The 18,139-nt window shown below is 47.9% G+C and overlaps 1 protein-coding gene across 1 annotated transcript in view; it reads right to left on the reverse strand.

Annotated features, from left to right (window-relative positions):
* The window catches only part of LOC148500767 (uncharacterized), a 66,204-nt gene extending 48,397 nt beyond the window's left edge, over positions 1-17,807 (reverse strand). Inside the window, exons 1-7 of the mRNA XM_088451360.1 lie at positions 17,722-17,807; positions 16,160-16,283; positions 15,946-16,043; positions 15,720-15,831; positions 10,273-10,320; positions 10,042-10,139; positions 9,795-9,906 (exon numbers count right to left, since the gene is read on the reverse strand). Of these exons, the coding sequence (XP_088307486.1) occupies positions 9,795-9,906; positions 10,042-10,139; positions 10,273-10,320; positions 15,720-15,831; positions 15,946-16,043; positions 16,160-16,244 (553 nt within the window). The 5' untranslated portion in view covers positions 16,245-16,283; positions 17,722-17,807. The remainder of the gene's footprint in view (positions 1-9,794; positions 9,907-10,041; positions 10,140-10,272; positions 10,321-15,719; positions 15,832-15,945; positions 16,044-16,159; positions 16,284-17,721) is intronic.
* Between the last annotated feature and the right edge of the window lie 332 nt (positions 17,808-18,139).

Below are 18,139 nucleotides of genomic sequence, written 5' to 3' on the forward strand. Positions count from 1 at the left end.
ATAAGAGATTGCTGTAGTGACAGAGGAGGGTGTAGGATAAGAGAGTGCTGTAGTGACAGAGGAGGGTGTAGGATAAGAGAGTGCTGTAGTGACAGGAGGGTGTAGGATAAGAGATGGCTGTAGTGACAGAGGAGGGTGTAGGATAAGAGATGGCTGTAGTGACAGAGGAGGCTGTAGGATAAGAGATTGCTGTAGTGACAGAGGAGGGTGTAGGATAAGAGAGTGCTGTAGTGTCAGAGGAGGGTGCAGGATAAGAGATGGCTGTAGTGACAGAGGAGGGTGTAGGATAAGAGATGCTGTAGTGACAGAGGAGGGTGTAGGATAAGAGAGAGTGCTGTAGTGACAGAGGAAGGTGTAGGATAAGAGAGTGCTGTAGTGACAGTGGAGGATGTAGGATAAGAGATGACTGTAGTGACAGAGGAGGGTGTAGGTTAAGAGATTGCTGTAGTGACAGAGGAGGGTGTAGGGCAGTGTTGGCTAACCTTGACACTCCAGCTGTTGTGGAACTATATATCCCAGCATACCCTGCCACAGTTTTAGCATGCCCTAATAGCAAAACTGTAGCAGTGCATGCTGGGTTATGTAGTTCCATAACAGCTGGAGTGTCAAGGTTAGCCAACACTGGTGTAGGATAAGAGATGCTGTAGTGACAGAGGAGAGTGTAGGATAAGAGATGCTGTAGTGACAGAGGAGGGTGTAGGATAAGAGACGGCTGTAGTGACAGAGGAGGGTGTAGGATAAGAGATTGCTGTAGTGACAGAGGAGGGTGTAGGATAAGAGATGACTGTAGTGACAGAGGAGGGTGTAGGATAAGAGACTGCTGTAGTGACAGAGGAGGGTATAGGATAAGAGAGTGCTGTAGTGACAGAGGAGGGTGTAGGATAAGAGAGTGCTGTAGTGACAGAGGAGGGTATAGGATAAGAGAGTGCTGTAGTGACAGAGGAGGGTGTAGGATAAGAGACGGCTGTAGTGACAGAGGAGGGTGTAGGATAAGAGATTGCTGTAGTGACAGAGGAGGGTGTAGGATAAGAGATGGCTGTAGTGTCAGAGGAGGGTGTAGGATAAGAGAGTGCTGTAGTGACAGAGGAGGGTGTGGGATAAGAGATGGCTGTAGTGACAGAGGAGGGTGTAGGATAAGAGAGTGCTGTAGTGACAGAGGAGGGTGTGGGATAAGAAATGGCTGTAGTGTCAGAGGAGGGTGTGGGATAAGAGATGGCCGTAGTGACAGAGGAGGGTGTAGGATAAGAGAGTGCTGTAGTGACAGAGGAGGGTGTAGGATAAGAGAGTGCTGTAGTGACAGAGGAGGGTGTAGGATAAGAGATGGCTGTAGTGACAGAGGAAGGTGTAGGATAAGAGATTGCTGTAGTGACAGAGGAGGGTGTAGGATAAGAGATGGCTGTAGTGACAGAGGAGAGTGTATGATAAGAGATTGCTGTAGTGACAGGAGGGTGTAGGATAAGAGAGTGCTGTAGTGACAGAGGAGGGTGTAGGATAAGAGATTGCTGTAGTGACAGAGGAGGGTGTAGGACAGTGTTGGCTAACCTTGACACTCCAGCTGTTGTGGAACTATATATCCCAGCATGCCCTGCCACAGTTTTAGCATGCCCTAATAGCAAAACTGTAGCAGTGAATGCTGGGTTATGTAGTTCCATAACAGCTGGAGTGTCAAGGTTAGCCAACACTGGTGTAGGATAAGAGTTTGCTGTAGTGACAGAGGAGGGTGTAGGATAAGAGAGTGCTGTAGTGACAGAGGAGGGTGTAGGATAAGAGAGTGCTGTAGTGACAGAGGAGGGTGTAGTATAAGAGAGTGCTGTAGTGACAGAGGAGGGTGTAGGATAAGAGAGTGCTGTAGTGACAGAGGAGGGTGTAGGATAAGAGAGCGCTGTAGTGACAGAGGAGGGTGTAGGATAAGAGAGCGCTGTAGTGACAGAGGAGGGTGTAGGATAAGAGAGCGCTGTAGTGACAGAGGAGGGTGTAGGATAAGAGAGTGCTGTAGTGACAGGAGGGTGTAGGTTAAGAGATTGCTGTAGGGACAGAGGAGGGTGTAGGATAAGAGAGCGCTGTAGTGACAGAGGAGGGTGTAGGATAAGAGAGCGCTGTAGTGACAGAGGAGGGTGTAGGATAAGAGAGCGCTGTAGTGACAGAGGAGGGTGTAGGATAAGAGAGCGCTGTAGTGACAGAGGAGGGTGTAGGATAAGAGAGCGCTGTAGTGACAGAGGAGGGTGTAGGATAAGAGAGCGCTGTAGTGACACAGGAGGGTGTAGGATAAGAGAGCGCTGTAGTGACACAGGAGGGTGTAGGATAAGAGAGCGCTGTAGTGACACAGGAGGGTGTAGGATAAGAGATTGCTGTAGTGACACAGGAGGGTGTAGGATAAGAGATTTCTGTAGTGACAGAGGAGGATGTAGGATAAGAGATGCTGTAGTGACAGAGGAGGCTGTAGGATAAGAGATTGCTGTAGTGACAGAGGAGGGTGTAGGATAAGAGATTGCTGTAGTGACAGAGGAGGGTGTAGGATAAGAGAGTGCTGTAGTGGCAGAGGAGGGTGTGGGATAAGAGAGTGCTGTAGTGACAGAGGAGGGTGTGGGATAAGAGATAGCTGTATTGGCAGAGGAGGGTGTGGGATAAGAGAGTGCTGTAGTGACAGAGGAGGGTGTAGGATAAGAGATTGCTGTAGTGTCAGAGGAGGGTGTAGGATAAGAGATGGCTGTAGTGTCAGAGGAGGGTGTAGGATAAGAGATGGCTGTAGTGTCAGAGGAGGGTGTAGGATAAGAGAGTGCTGTAGTGACAGAGGAGGGTGTGGGATAAGAGATGGCTGTAGTGACAGAGGAGGGTGTAGGATAAGAGAGTGCTGTAGTGACAGAGGAGGGTGTGGGATAAGAGATGGCCGTAGTGACAGAGGAGGGTGTAGGATAAGAGAGTGCTGTAGTGACAGAGGAGGGTGTAGGATAAGAGATGGCTGTAGTGACAGAGGAAGGTGTAGGATAAGAGATTGCTGTAGTGACAGAGGAGGGTGTAGGATAAGAGATGGCTGTAGTGACAGAGGAGAGTGTATGATAAGAGATTGCTGTAGTGACAGGAGGGTGTAGGATAAGAGAGTGCTGTAGTGACAGAGGAGGGTGTAGGATAAGAGATTGCTGTAGTGACAGAGGAGGGTGTAGGACAGTGTTGGCTAACCTTGACACTCCAGCTGTTGTGGAACTATATATCCCAGCATGCCCTGCCACAGTTTTAGCATGCCCTAATAGCAAAACTGTAGCAGTGAATGCTGGGTTATGTAGTTCCATAACAGCTGGAGTGTCAAGGTTAGCCAACACTGGTGTAGGATAAGAGTTTGCTGTAGTGACAGAGGAGGGTGTAGGATAAGAGAGTGCTGTAGTGACAGAGGAGGGTGTAGGATAAGAGAGTGCTGTAGTGACAGAGGAGGGTGTAGTATAAGAGAGTGCTGTAGTGACAGAGGAGGGTGTAGGATAAGAGAGTGCTGTAGTGACAGAGGAGGGTGTAGGATAAGAGAGCGCTGTAGTGACAGAGGAGGGTGTAGGATAAGAGAGCGCTGTAGTGACAGAGGAGGGTGTAGGATAAGAGAGCGCTGTAGTGACAGAGGAGGGTGTAGGATAAGAGAGCGCTGTAGTGACAGAGGAGGGTGTAGGATAAGAGAGTGCTGTAGTGACAGGAGGGTGTAGGTTAAGAGATTGCTGTAGTGACAGAGGAGGGTGTAGGATAAGAGAGCGCTGTAGTGACAGAGGAGGGTGTAGGATAAGAGAGCGCTGTAGTGACAGAGGAGGGTGTAGGATAAGAGAGCGCTGTAGTGACAGAGGAGGGTGTAGGATAAGAGAGCGCTGTAGTGACAGAGGAGGGTGTAGGATAAGAGAGCGCTGTAGTGACAGAGGAGGGTGTAGGATAAGAGAGCGCTGTAGTGACAGAGGAGGGTGTAGGATAAGAGAGCGCTGTAGTGACAGAGGAGGGTGTAGGATAAGAGATTGCTGTAGTGACACAAGAGGGTGTAGGATAAGAGATTTCTGTAGTGACAGAGGAGGATGTAGGATAAGAGATGCTGTAGGATAAGAGATTGCTGTAGTGACAGAGGAGGGTGTAGGATAAGAGAGTGCTGTAGTGACAGAGGTTAGTGTAGGATAAGAGATTGCTGTATTGACAGAGGAGGGTGTAGGATAAGAGATGGCTGTAGTGACAGGAGGGTGTAGGATAAGAGATGGCTGTAGTGACAGAGGAGGGTGTAGGATAAGAGATGGCTGTAGTGACAGAGGAGAGTGTAGGATAAGAGATTGCTGTAGTGACAGAGGAGGGTGTAGGATAAGAGAGTGCTGTAGTGACAGAGGAGGGTGAGATTGCTGTAGTGACAGAGGAGGGTGTAGGATAAGAGATTGCTGTAGTGACAGAGGAGGGTGTAGGATAAGAGATGGCTGTAGTGACAGAGGAGAGTGTATGATAAGAGATTGCTGTAGTGACAGGAGGGTGTAGGATAAGAGAGTGCTGTAGTGACAGAGGAGGGTGTAGGACAGTGTTGGCTAACCTTGACACTCCAGCTGTTGTGGAACAATATATCCCAGCATGCCCTGCCACAGTTTTAGCATGCCCTAATAGCAAAACTGTAGCAGTGCATGCTGGGTTATGTAGTTCCATAACAGCTGGAGTGTCAAGGTTAGCCAACACTGGTGTAGGATAAGAGTTTGCTGTAGTGACAGAGGAGGGTGTAGGAAAAGAGATTGCTGTAGTGACAGAGGAGGGTGTAGGATAAGAGAGTGCTGTAGTGACAGAGGAGGGTGTAGGATAAGAGACTGCTGTAGTGACAGAGGAGGGTATAGGATAAGAGACTGCTGTAGTGACAGAGGAGGGTGTAGGATAAGAGACTGCTGTAGTGACAGAGGAGGGTATAGGATAAGAGACTGCTGTAGTGACAGAGGAGGGTATAGGATAAGAGAGTGCTGTAGTGACAGAGGAGGGTGTAGGATAAGAGAGTGCTGTAGTGACAGAGGAGGGTATAGGATAAGAGAGTGCTGTAGTGACAGAGGAGGGTGTAGGATAAGAGAGTGCTGTAGTGACAGAGGAGGGTGTAGGATAAGAGATTGCTGTAGTGACAGAGGAGGGTATAGGATAAGAGAGTGCTGTAGTGACAGAGGAGGGTGTAGGATAAGAGAGTGCTGTAGTGACAGAGGAGGGTGTAGGATAAGAGAGTGCTGTAGTGACAGAGGAGGGTGTAGGATAAGAGAGTGCTGTAGTGACAGAGGAGGGTGTAGGATAAGAGAGTGCTGTAGTGACAGAGGAGGGTGTAGGATAAGAGAGTGCTGTAGTGACAGAGGAGGGTGTAGGATAAGAGAGTGCTGTAGTGACAGAGGAGGGTGTAGGATAAGAGAGTGCTGTAGTGACAGGAGGGTGTAGGATAAGAGAGTGCTGTAGTGACAGAGGAGGGTGTAGGATAAGAGAGCGCTGTAGTGACAGAGGAGGGTGTAGGATAAGAGAGCGCTGTAGTGACAGAGGAGGGTGTAGGATAAGAGAGCGCTGTAGTGACAGAAGAGGGTGTAGGATAAGAGAGTGCTGTAGTGACAGGAGGGTGTAGGCTAAGAGATTGCTGTAGTGACAGAGGAGGGTGTAGGATAAGAGAGCGCTGTAGTGACAGAGGAGGGTGTAGGATAAGAGAGCGCTGTAGTGACAAAGGAGGGTGTAGGATAAGAGATTGCTGTAGTGACACAGGAGGGTGTAGGATAAGAGATTTCTGTAGTGACAGAGGAGGATGTAGGATAAGAGATGCTGTAGTGACAGAGGAGGCTGTAGGATAAGAGATTGCTGTAGTGACAGAGGAGGGTGTAGGATAAGAGATTGCTGTAGTGACAGAGGAGGGTGTAGGATAAGAGAGTGCTGTAGTGGCAGAGGAGGGTGTGGGATAAGAGAGTGCTGTAGTGACAGAGGAGGGTGTGGGATAAGAGATGGCTGTAGTGTCAGAGGAGGGTGTAGGATAAGAGAGTGCTGTAGTGTCAGAGGAGGGTGTAGGATAAGAGAGTGCTGTAGTGACAGAGGAGGGTGTAGGATAAGAGATGGCTGTAGTGACAGAGGAGAGTGTATGATAAGAGATTGCTGTAGTGACAGGAGGGTGTAGGATAAGAGAGTGCTGTAGTGACAGAGGAGGGTGTAGGATAAGAGATTGCTGTATTGACAGAGGAGGGTGTAGGACAGTGTTGGCTAACCTTGACACTCCAGCTGTTGTGGAACTATATATCCCAGCATGCCCTGCCACAGTTTTAGCATGCCCTAATAGCAAAACTGTAGCAGTGCATGCTGGGTTATGTAGTTCCATAACAGCTGGAGTGTCAAGGTTAGCCAACACTGGTGTAGGATAAGAGTTTGCTGTAGTGACAGAGGAGGGTGTAGGATAAGAGAGTGCTGTAGTGACAGAGGAGGGTGTAGGATAAGAGAGTGCTGTAGTGACAGAGGAGGGTGTAGGATAAGAGAGTGCTGTAGTGACAGAGGAGGGTGTAGGATAAGAGTGCTGTAGTGACAGAGGAGGGTGTAGGAAAAGAGAGTGCTGTAGTGACAGAGGAGGGTGTAGGATAAGAGAGTGCTGTAGTGACAGAGGAGGGTGTAGGATAAGAGAGCGCTGTAGTGACAGAGGAGGGTGTAGGATAAGAGAGCGCTGTAGTGACAGAGGAGGGTGTAGGATAAGAGAGCGCTGTAGTGACAGGAGGGTGTAGGATAAGAGAGCGCTGTAGTGACAGAGGAGGGTGTAGGATAAGAGAGCGCTGTAGTGACAGGAGGGTGTAGGTTAAGAGATTGCTGTAGTGACAGAGGAGGGTGTAGGATAAGAGAGCGCTGTAGTGACAGAGGAGGGTGTAGGATAAGAGAGCGCTGTAGTGACAGAGGAGGGTGTAGGATAAGAGAGCGCTGTAGTGACACAGGAGGGTGTAGGATAAGAGATTTCTGTAGTGACAGAGGAGGATGTAGGATAAGAGATGGCTGTAGTGACAGAGGAGGCTGTAGGATAAGAGATTGCTGTAGTGACAGAGGAGGGTGTAGGATAAGAGAGTGCTGTAGTGACAGAGGTTAGTGTAGGATAAGAGATTGCTGTAGTGACAGGAGGGTGTAGGATAAGAGATGGCTGTAGTGACAGTGGAAGGTGTAGGATAAGAGATGGCTGTAGTGACAGAGGAGGGTGTAGGATAAGAGATGGCTGTAGTGACAGAGGAGAGTGTAGGATAAGAGATTGCTGTAGTGACAGAGGAGGGTGTAGGATAAGAGATTGCTGTAGTGACAGAGGAGGATGTAGGATAAGAGATTGCTGTAGTGACAGAGGAGGGTGAGATTGCTGTAGTGACAGAGGAGGGTGTAGGATAAGAGATGGCTGTAGTGACAGGAGGGTGTAGGATAAGAGATGGCTGTAGTGACAGAGGAAGGTGTAGGATAAGAGATGGCTGTAGTGACAGAGGAGGATGTAGGATAAGAGATTGCTGTAGTGACAGAGGAGGGTGTAGGATAAGAGAGTGCTGTAGTGACAGAGGTTAGTGTAGGATAAGAGATTGCTGTAGTGACAGAGGAGGGTGTAGGATAAGAGATGGCTGTAGTGACAGGAGGGTGTAGGATAAGAGATGGCTGTAGTGACAGAGGAAGGTGTAGGATAAGAGATGGCTGTAGTGACAGAGGAGGGTGTAGGTTAAGAGATTGCTGTAGTGACAGAGGAGGCTGTAGGATAAGAGAGTGCTGTAGTGACAGAGGAAGGTGTAGGATAAGAGATGGCTGTAGTGACAGAGGAGGGTGTAGGATAAGAGATGGCTGTAGTGACAGAGGAGGGTGTAGGATAAGAGATTGCTGTAGTGACAGAGGAGGGTGTAGGATAAGAGATGGCTGTAGTGACAGAGGAGAGTGTATGATAAGAGATTGCTGTAGTGACAGGAGGGTGTAGGATAAGAGAGTGCTGTAGTGACAGAGGAGGGTGTAGGACAGTGTTGGCTAACCTTGACACTCCAGCTGTTGTGGAACAATATATCCCAGCATGCCCTGCCACAGTTTTAGCATGCCCTAATAGCAAAACTGTAGCAGTGCATGCTGGGTTATGTAGTTCCATAACAGCTGGAGTGTCAAGGTTAGCCAACACTGGTGTAGGATAAGAGAGTGCTGTAGTGACAGAGGAGGGTGTAGGATAAGAGAGTGCTGTAGTGACAGAGGAGGGTGTAGGATAAGAGAGTGCTGTAGTGACAGAGGAGGGTGTAGGATAAGAGAGTGCTGTAGTGACAGAGGAGGGTGTAGGATAAGAGAGTGCTGTAGTGACAGGAGGGTGTAGGATAAGAGAGTGCTGTAGTGACAGAGGAGGGTGTAGGAAAAGAGAGTGCTGTAGTGACAGAGGAGGGTGTAGGAAAAGAGAGCGCTGTAGTGACAGAGGAGGGTGTAGGATAAGAGAGCGCTGTAGTGACAGAGGAGGGTGTAGGTTAAGAGATTGCTGTAGTGACAGAGGAGGGTGTAGGATAAGAGAGCGCTGTAGTGACAGAGGAGGGTGTAGGATAAGAGAGCGCTGTAGTGACAGAGGAGGGTGTAGGATAAGAGAGCGCTGTAGTGACAGAGGAGGGTGTAGGATAAGAGAGCGCTGTAGTGACAGAGGAGGGTGTAGGATAAGAGAGCGCTGTAGTGACAGAGGAGGGTGTAGGTTAAGAGAGCGCTGTAGTGACAGAGGAGGGTGTAGGATAAGAGAGCGCTGTAGTGACAGAGGAGGGTGTAGGATAAGAGAGCGCTGTAGTGACAGAGGAGGGTGTAGGTTAAGAGATTGCTGTAGTGACAGAGGAGGGTGTAGGATAAGAGAGCGCTGTAGTGACAGAGGAGGGTGTAGGTTAAGAGATTGCTGTAGTGACAGAGGAGGGTGTAGGATAAGAGAGCGCTGTAGTGACAGAGGAGGGTGTAGGATAAGAGAGCGCTGTAGTGACAGAGGAGGGTGTAGGATAAGAGAGCGCTGTAGTGACAGAGGAGGGTGTAGGATAAGAGAGCGCTGTAGTGACAGAGGAGGGTGTAGGATAAGAGAGCGCTGTAGTGACAGAGGAGGGTGTAGGATAAGAGAGCGCTGTAGTGACACAGGAGGGTGTAGGATAAGAGATTTCTGTAGTGACAGAGGAGGCTGTAGGATAAGAGATTGCTGTAGTGACAGAGGAGGGTGTAGGATAAGAGATTGCTGTAGTGGCAGAGGAGGGTGTGGGATAAGAGATTGCTGTAGTGGCAGAGGAGGGTGTGGGATAAGAGAGTGCTGTAGTGACAGAGGAGGGTGTGGGATAAGAGATAGCTGTAGTGGCAGAGGAGGGTGTGGGATAAGAGAGTGCTGTAGTGACAGAGGAGGGTGTAGGATAAGAGATTGCTGTAGTGTCAGAGGAGGGTGTAGGATAAGAGATGGCTGTAGTGTCAGAGGAGGGTGTAGGATAAGAGATGGCTGTAGTGTCAGAGGAGGGTGTAGGATAAGAGATTGCCGTAGTGACAGAGGAGGGTGTAGGATAAGAGAGTGCTGTAGTGACAGAGGAGGGTGTAGGATAAGAGATGGCTGTAGTGACAGAGGAAGGTGTAGGATAAGAGATTGCTGTAGTGACAGAGGAGGGTGTAGGATAAGAGATGGCTGTAGTGACAGAGGAAGGTGTAGGATAAGAGATTGCTGTAGTGACAGAGGAGGCTGTAGGATAAGAGATGGCTGTAGTGACAGAGGAGGGTGTAGGATAAGAGATGGCTGTAGTGACAGAGGAGGGTGTATGATAAGAGATTGCTGTAGTGACAGAACAAGGAGAATATGTGACTGTTCTGTACTTTTTATTACTCACCTGTGCTGATAGCTGTAGGGATTTCCTCCTCCTTACACTGCTGATCACCCCTCACAGACGTCTCCTCTTCCTCTTTTATATCTTCTACTTTAATATTAGTAAAGACTTCATCCTAAATAATCCACAAAACAATAACACCTTAAAATGGTCTGATTTATTTCATTGAGAATGTATAAAAATATATATCAGTGTATGAAACGCACACAGTTTTCTTCTGGTATTTGGAGAGACCCCCAATCCCACCTACCTGATCCTCCTGTGGGACACTGAGATTCTCCTCTGTATCATCCTGGGAATAATGAGGACGGGGACATCTCTCTGGGGTATTCCTGTTACTGGCCCCATCTGTAGGAGACACACAGTGACTGATTACATTGTATATATCAGATATATATCAGATGATATATATCAGATGATGTGTATATAGGTGGCCCCATAGCTGCTCTCCCCATTACAGTAAGTGACAGTCTCCTCTTACCCAGTGATGTGAGGGGCCGGTGATTCTCCATCATCACGTCCTTGTGCTCTGTATGGAGAAATAGACAGTGAAATCCTCAGTGCTCTCGCAAGATCATTTACGCCCCCACATACCCGTCCCCCCATCATTCATATTGGATAAATTATGCTAATTAAACCCCTCAAAGTGCATGATCAGTCATTGGGAGGGGTGTGCCACAGGTTCTGCACTGTCCTGACATTTTTACCCTAAACAAAAAAATAGTTTGCCTTGAGCTCGGCTCGCAGTACCCCACTAAGTGAATTGACCCTGAAGAGTGAAAAAACAGGGCAAGCAGCGGGCATGTTATGCTTGTACGGGATGCGGTCATTATGGCGACCGTGATATTGACGACAATGTCACCGTCAGCAGCAGTGTGCCGGCACCGCGATGCTGACATGATTAACAAACTACCTAAATCCTTTCACCAGCTTCGGCAGTAGAACTGTAATCATACTGCTTTAACACCATGGGTCCGATTCAGACCCGTTCGCTAGGCTGCGTTCGCTCGTAGCTGGACGATAGCCGGACAAAGCGATCAGGAAGCGATCGCTCGAAGCACACCGACTGCCCGCTTCTTTGAGTGACAGAAAGTGCCGTTTGTGGGTGTTGACAGGGGCAGGTCTTTGAAAACGGGGGAGTGGATGTGCGAACGCAGGCATGTCTGTGCATTCTAATGGCGTTTAATAGGCGTGCATAATTAACATGGAAGCGTCATTGTACACGTCACCTGGTTGTATTTCAGTCTGCAGTGATCGCAGTGCTAGCAGCGGGGTAGGGTCTACCACAAGGGCTGCGAGCAGCTCCGATGGCTCTCGATGTTACCGTTTTATCACACACTTCCTGGAGATGACGTGTGCTGTGAAGGGGGCGTCTTTAGACTGGCGTGCTTTCCCTCTGCCATTGCTCTCTAAGACAGAGGGCGTGCCGTGTGATCGCCTGCCTTGCCGTCACTTAGCCGAATTTGCATACTCCGAGAACACGCGTTCGCATCTAGTGAGCGGGTCTGAATCGAGCCCCATGTTCCACGTTATACTTCCAACATTGTGGAAATGCTTTCAATAGCCTTTTAGCATTGTTGGCATCGCCGTGACGGCATACTGCTTCCGACAGGGACAATGTCGACAGACCATATGCATTTTGTTTATCTCCCCAGTAGAACAGATTTTTGTCTTGTACTGATCCTCGGGCCTGATTCGCAGCCGCTGTGCTAAAATATGCTAGTGCCGTCTTGTGTAAACAGACGACTCCTGCGGCTTCTGCGATCTGCTGCTGTCATCTTAGTAACCTTCAGCCACTGACTACAGCACCCCCAGAAAACGGGGCAGACATGCTGTCAATAAGGCGGCAGCATCCGGGCACTACAAGCGAGATCGCAGAAGGAAATCTGCACATGCTCAGTACAGATCTTGTGCATGCGCAGATCAAACCATCAAGTTTACGTACATATCTCAATTAGCCCCCTATTGACTATAGTATCCCCTAATTACACCGGCCCCTCTGTACACACACACCATGGGACACATGCGCTGTACATTCTGTCTACGAGTAAAGACGTATGTACAGCTGAAAAACACAGATACACATTCCTATCGCACAGGTGTTCCTATGGTCCCCATGTAGCTTATACAATTATGAAGATACCCCAATTATCCAATTATATAGTTTATGTCAGTATAGCCAAAGAGGGTGCTACCACTGGATACGGTACAAATTCCAGTACATAGTACAAGGAGTGTGTCAAAATTGGGTGCACTAAATTAAAACATACCTTTTAATTCAAACATCTAAAATTCAATCAATTCCATATAATATACCAAAGAGTTTAAAAAAACAAAACAAAAAGAAAAAAGAAAACCCATCAGCCACATTCGCACATATCGCCAATGTCTGCCTTGTTGGCCACCCTAGTAATCCAACACAATGTCTGCCTTGTTGGCCACCCTAGTATTCCAACACAATGTCTGCCTTGTTGACCACACTGGTATTCCTACACAATGTCTGCCTTGTGGGCCACCCTAGTATTCCTACACAATGTCTGCCTTGTTGGCCACCCTAGTATTCCTACACAATGTCTGCCTTGTTGACCACACTGGTATTCCTACACAATGTCTGCCTTGTGGGCCACCCTAGTATTCCTACACAATGTCTGCCTTGTTGGCCACCCTAGTATTCCCACACAATGTCTGCCTTGTTGGCCACCCTAGTATTCCCACACAATGTCTGCCTTGTTGGCCACCCTAGTATTCCTACACAATGTCTGCCTTGTTGGCCACCCTAGTATTCCTACACAATGTCTGCCTTGTTGGCCACCCTAGTATTCCAACACAATGTCTGCCTTGTTGGCCACCCTAGTATTCCAACACAATGTCTGCCTTGTTGGCCACCCTAGTATTCCAACACAATGTCTGCCTTGTTGGCCACCCTAGTATTCCAACACAATGTCTGCCTTGTTGGCCACCCTAGTATTCCAACACAATGTCTGCCTTGTTGGCCACCCTAGTATTCCAACACAATGTCTGCCTTGTTGGCCACCCTAGTATTCCAACACAATGTCTGCCTTGTTGGCCACCCTAGTATTCCAACACAATGTCTGCCTTGTTGACCACCTTAGTATTCCTACACAATGTCTGCCTTGTTGGCCACCCTAGTATTCCTACACAATGTCTGCCTTGTTGACCACCCTAGTATTCCTACACAATGTCTGCCTTGTTGACCACACTGGTATTCCTACACAATGTCTGCCTTGTTGGCCACCCTAGTATTCCTACACAATGTCTGCCTTGTTGGCCACCCTAGTATTCCTACACAATGTCTGTCTTGTTGACCACACTGGTATTCCTACACAATGTCTGCCTTGTTGACCACCCTAGTATTCCTACACAATGTCTGCCTTGTTGGCCACCCTAGTATTCCTACACAATGTCCGCCTTGTTGGCCACCCTAGTATTCCTACACAATGTCTGCCTTGTTGGCCACCCTAGTATTCCAACACAATGTCTGCCTTGTTGGCCACCCTAGTATTCCAACACAATGAATGTCTGCCTTGTTGGCCACCCTAGTATTCCTACACAATGTCCGCCTTGTTGGCCACCCTAGTATTCCTACACAATGTCTGCCTTGTTGGCCCCCCTAGTATTCCAACACAATGAATGTCTGCCTTGTTGGCCCCCCTAGTATTCCAACACAATGTCTGCCTTGTTGGCCACCCTAGTATTCCAACACAATGTCTGCCTTGTTGGCCACCCTCATATTCCTACACAATGTCTGCCTTGTTGACCACCGTAGTATTCCTACACAATGTCTGCCTTGTTGACCACACTGGTATTCCAACACAATGTCTGCCTTGTTGGCCACCCTAGTATTCCAACACAATGTCTGCCTTGTTGGCCACCCTAGTATTCCAACACAATGTCTGCCTTGTTGGCCACCCTAGTATTCCAACACAATGTCTGCCTTGTTGGCCACCCTAGTATTCCTACACAATGTCTGCCTTGTTGGCCACCCTAGTATTCCAACACAATGTCTGCCTTGTTGGCCACCCTAGTATTCCTACACAATGTCTGCCTTGTTGGCCACCCTAGTATTCCTACACAATGTCTGCCTTGTTGGCCACCCTAGTATTCCAACACAATGTCTGCCTTGTTGGCCACCCTAGTATTCCAACACAATGTCTGCCTTGTGGACCACACTGGTATTGCTACACAATGTCTGTCTTGTTGACCACACTAGTATTCCTACACAATGTCAGCCTTTGCTTAAAGAGAGTAAGCTATCAAAGAAATGTAGATATAAATGAGTTTCCATTTCTAAGTTCAGATTATATTATGGAACCCTGCTGTGTGCCATTTTGGAATGGTGGTTTAATGCAGAACAAGAACCCAAAAGTGCTTATTTGCGGCGTTTATAAATCCTTCTCTTCTCCCTTCAGAACACCCACCAGCTAATCAATCCCCATTACCACTTGTATGCGGAAGACCCTAAAATGTTCTAATACTCACCAACGCTCAGACTATCACCTAGCCTCCTGCCCTTTAGCCACACCCTTACAGCTCATCTTTTCTCTCAAGCCTACACCCCCTCTTCCTAACTCTCTAGCATCTGCACCCCACAGTTCTCCTCCCCTCTCCCCTCTTTGTGTCCATCCTCTCTGCCCTATGTGAGCCCTTACTAGCAGGGCCCCACACTTCCTCACTGTCTTCTAAATGAAGGGTTTGTATTATGTGATTAAGCTATGTAATCGTACAATTTACGCTGCTTTTTTGTTTTACCTAGTCAGCATTTACAGCGCTAGTGAACCCTTGTGGTGCTATATAACTAAAAGATAGTGATAATTAAAATTACACAACTTTGCATTTAGTTCACGTTCTTGCACTGTAAATAAAATAACACTCTTGGCCATTTTGGGTAGATTTTATGTGCTGTATTACTCAGAGGAATCTGATGAAACTGGACACTGACCGCAGAAACGTGTCAGCCAGTAGCTCTACCTGTATATGCAGATCCAAGATGTTACTGCCCACACCAACCAGGTCAGTACTGAGGACTATGGGGCAGACGTGTCTGCATCTTATGACAATGCCGCCGCCAATTTTCTACAAAAAGAGACATCCACTTGCAGGGCCCTGAGTGCTCATTTCTATGTTTTTAGACACCACCATCAGATACGCCATGGAAACTTGCACCAACTCTATGTAAGGTGCAGTTTATCTGTCTTAAGGCGCACATCCACTTACCGATTTCTATGAGCGATTGAACGATAACGTTATATCGCTCATGGATCATGCATGAATCGGACACATTAATGTCGGAAACGACCAGTGATGCGCACCCCCGCTGGTCGTTTCCGACATCAATCACATCGCCCCAGCATGCTGGTCAACCTGATGATAACGTCAGGTTGAGCATGTTGGGGGATGATTGATGTGTCTACACTGAACGACTGATCGTTCAGTGTAGGCACAGCACAGACTGTGAAACGACTGAACGATTACAATGTCGTAATCGTGCAGTCGTTTCCAAGTCTGCTAGTGGATGTGCCCCATTACTCTTGCCTCCTGTTTGAGCAGTGTGTGTTGCAGCATGAACATGTAATACTCTACATACAATTGCAGTGCTATGTGCAGTTCCTTAATAGTGACCCATGGAGTATCTAGAAAAATAGAATGTTACTTTTAAATTGCTGCAAATCTGGACTCAATTACATCCCAAGGAATCTCATAGGGACTAATGAATCTGGACTCGTTGAACAGATGGTTTAGCCTGTAGTGACAGAGGAGGGTGTAGGATAAGAGATTGCTGTAGTGATAGAGGAGGGTGTAGGATAAGAGATGGCTGTAGTGACAGAGGAGGGTGTAGGATAAGAGATTGCTGTAGTGACAGAACAAGGAGAATATGTGACTGTTCTGTACTTAGTGATTATTACTCACCTGTGCTGATAGCTGTAGGGATTTCCTCCTCCTTACACTGCTGATCACACATCACATACGTCTCTTTTTCCTCTTTTATATATTCTACCTTAATATTAGTCAAATGTTCACCCTAAATAATGCACAAAACAATAATATAACATTAGAATTATGTAATTCTAACAGAATATCAGCGCGTTAGTATAAAACAGCTTCTCCATAGGTCATGTAATGAAAAGTCACCTACCTGATCCCCCTGTGGGACACTGTGATTCTCCTCTACATCCTCCTGGGAATAAAGAGGACGGGGACATCTCTCTGGGGTATTCCTGATACTGGCGCCATCTGTAGGAGACACACAGTGACTGATTACACTGTATATATGTGATTATCAGATGATGTGTATATAGGTGGCCCCATAGCTGCTCTCCCCATTACAGTAAGTGACAGTCTCCTCTTACCCAGTGATGTGAGGGGCCAGTGATTCTCCATCATCACGTCCTTGTACAGACCCCTGTGTCCTTCTATATACTCCCACTCCTCCATGGAGAAATAGACAGTGACGTTCTCACACCTTATAGGAACCTGACACACACAATGATACAGTCATCACCCAGACACATCCCCTGGTGTTACTGTATAATGTCCCATTCCCAGCAGTCACCTCTCCAGTTGAATGATCTTGTTGGTGAGTATAAACACAATCTCACTTGTGATGATGATCTGGATCCAGCCTAATACAGAGATGACTCCCATGTATCTCACATTCATGCCCATAAGACTTCTTCACATGTCCCTCAGACCACACCCCACGTCCCCTACATGTCCATCATACCTCTCCTGATGATCAAAAGACGTCTACATATCCCCCATAATACTTCTCTATATGCCAATTACAAGCCTGTGAGACCAATACACATGCATATCAGATATTTCCTCACCTACATGTCCATTGGACATTCCCCACATGCCACTTATGAGCCCATTAGAGGCTACCTCCCTCTCATGTGTAACAGACCTAGGGATGGACATCGGAAGCCCGGCATTGCATGGTTGACGGGCTTCCGACATCAAATCCAGCAATGCCCTAAAGAGACCTTCCCACATGCTGCTTACAAGCTAGGGATGGCCACCGCAAGGACACTGGACAATGGTTTAACCATTGTTACTGAGCGCTTAGCGGAGCCGTGCTTATAAACTCCCTCCTCACACACTAACCCGCGTCTGTGATTCTCTCACACGTGGACCTCTATCGCTCCCAGCTGTCCATTTCTGCTGTCTCACCATCATGTGTGTGTCTAATTTCCCCGAATTTAGACCTTTTCAGTGTGCATCAGGGGAGGTACAAGGGGCATGTAAGGGGCATAGGATGTTCCTGGATTTGGTTAAGCCCCCACCCCCTGTCCTGTATATTTCTACAACAAAAGGTGGCAGCCCTACCATGTATTGCACATTCATGACCGCAAGACTTCTCCACATGACCCTCATACCACATCCTATGCCCCTTACATGCCAATTGTACCTCCCCTGAAGATAGTAAGACCTCTACACATGGCCCGTGCCAATTACAAGCCAGTGAGCCCTTTAAGACCGGACACCCCCCAAATGCCACTTAGTTCCCCATTAGACCTTAATCTTCCACTGCTCCCTTATCCTGCTGTATAACAAAGATGGGGCGCAGTGAGACGCCTGGCGCCCACCAGGGTCCAGCTGCAGGGACTGAGCCCCCAGTAAAGGCTGTATAAGGACACAGGGGGGCACTTACTGCCGGTTTTGGCTGTGACCCAACATATACAGCAAGAGCTAGACATTCTGTGGCCCCTCCAGCTGCTGTGGAACTACACATCCCGGCATGCCCTTGCACAGTATTAGCATGCCCTGACAGCAAGACTGCGGCAGGGAATGCTGGGACGTGTAGTTCCACAAAAACGGGAGCGCTACAGGACGCCTACCCCCGTTACACAGTATATAAGTGTGATAAGAAGCAGCAAACGTTATCAGAGCCCATTATAAAGGACATTACCCTCTGCTGCTGCCAGTAACCGGGACGACGCTGCTGCCCACCACTTCCTGCTTGGGCGGGCTGAGGACATCCGGTCTAGGATAGCATATCTGCTCTGTGCGTTCCACCTGTCACGTGTTTATGAGCAACAGCATCACCTGGGCTGATCATGTGACCTCCTATTATTATGGACTCTCCGCCAGTGCAGGCACAATAAGCCCCGTACTGTAATCTCCATTTACATTGCGATCTTGTGTTCCAAATCCTCTAAGTAAGGTGATTGTGCGTCTCATTAGAATTGTTATTATTTCCATACTTGAAGAAGAATGAAAGAGGTAATTTTGGGAAATTTCCTCAAACACAAATTTAATCATTAAGGGGTCTATTCATAAAGATGTAAAGTACAGAATGGTTACTTATCAGTATGGATCGTATCAGT

Source organism: Taudactylus pleione, unplaced genomic scaffold, assembly GCF_031769625.1.
Source record: "Taudactylus pleione unplaced genomic scaffold, aTauple2 ptg000547l, whole genome shotgun sequence".
NCBI lineage: Eukaryota > Metazoa > Chordata > Amphibia > Anura > Myobatrachidae > Taudactylus > Taudactylus pleione.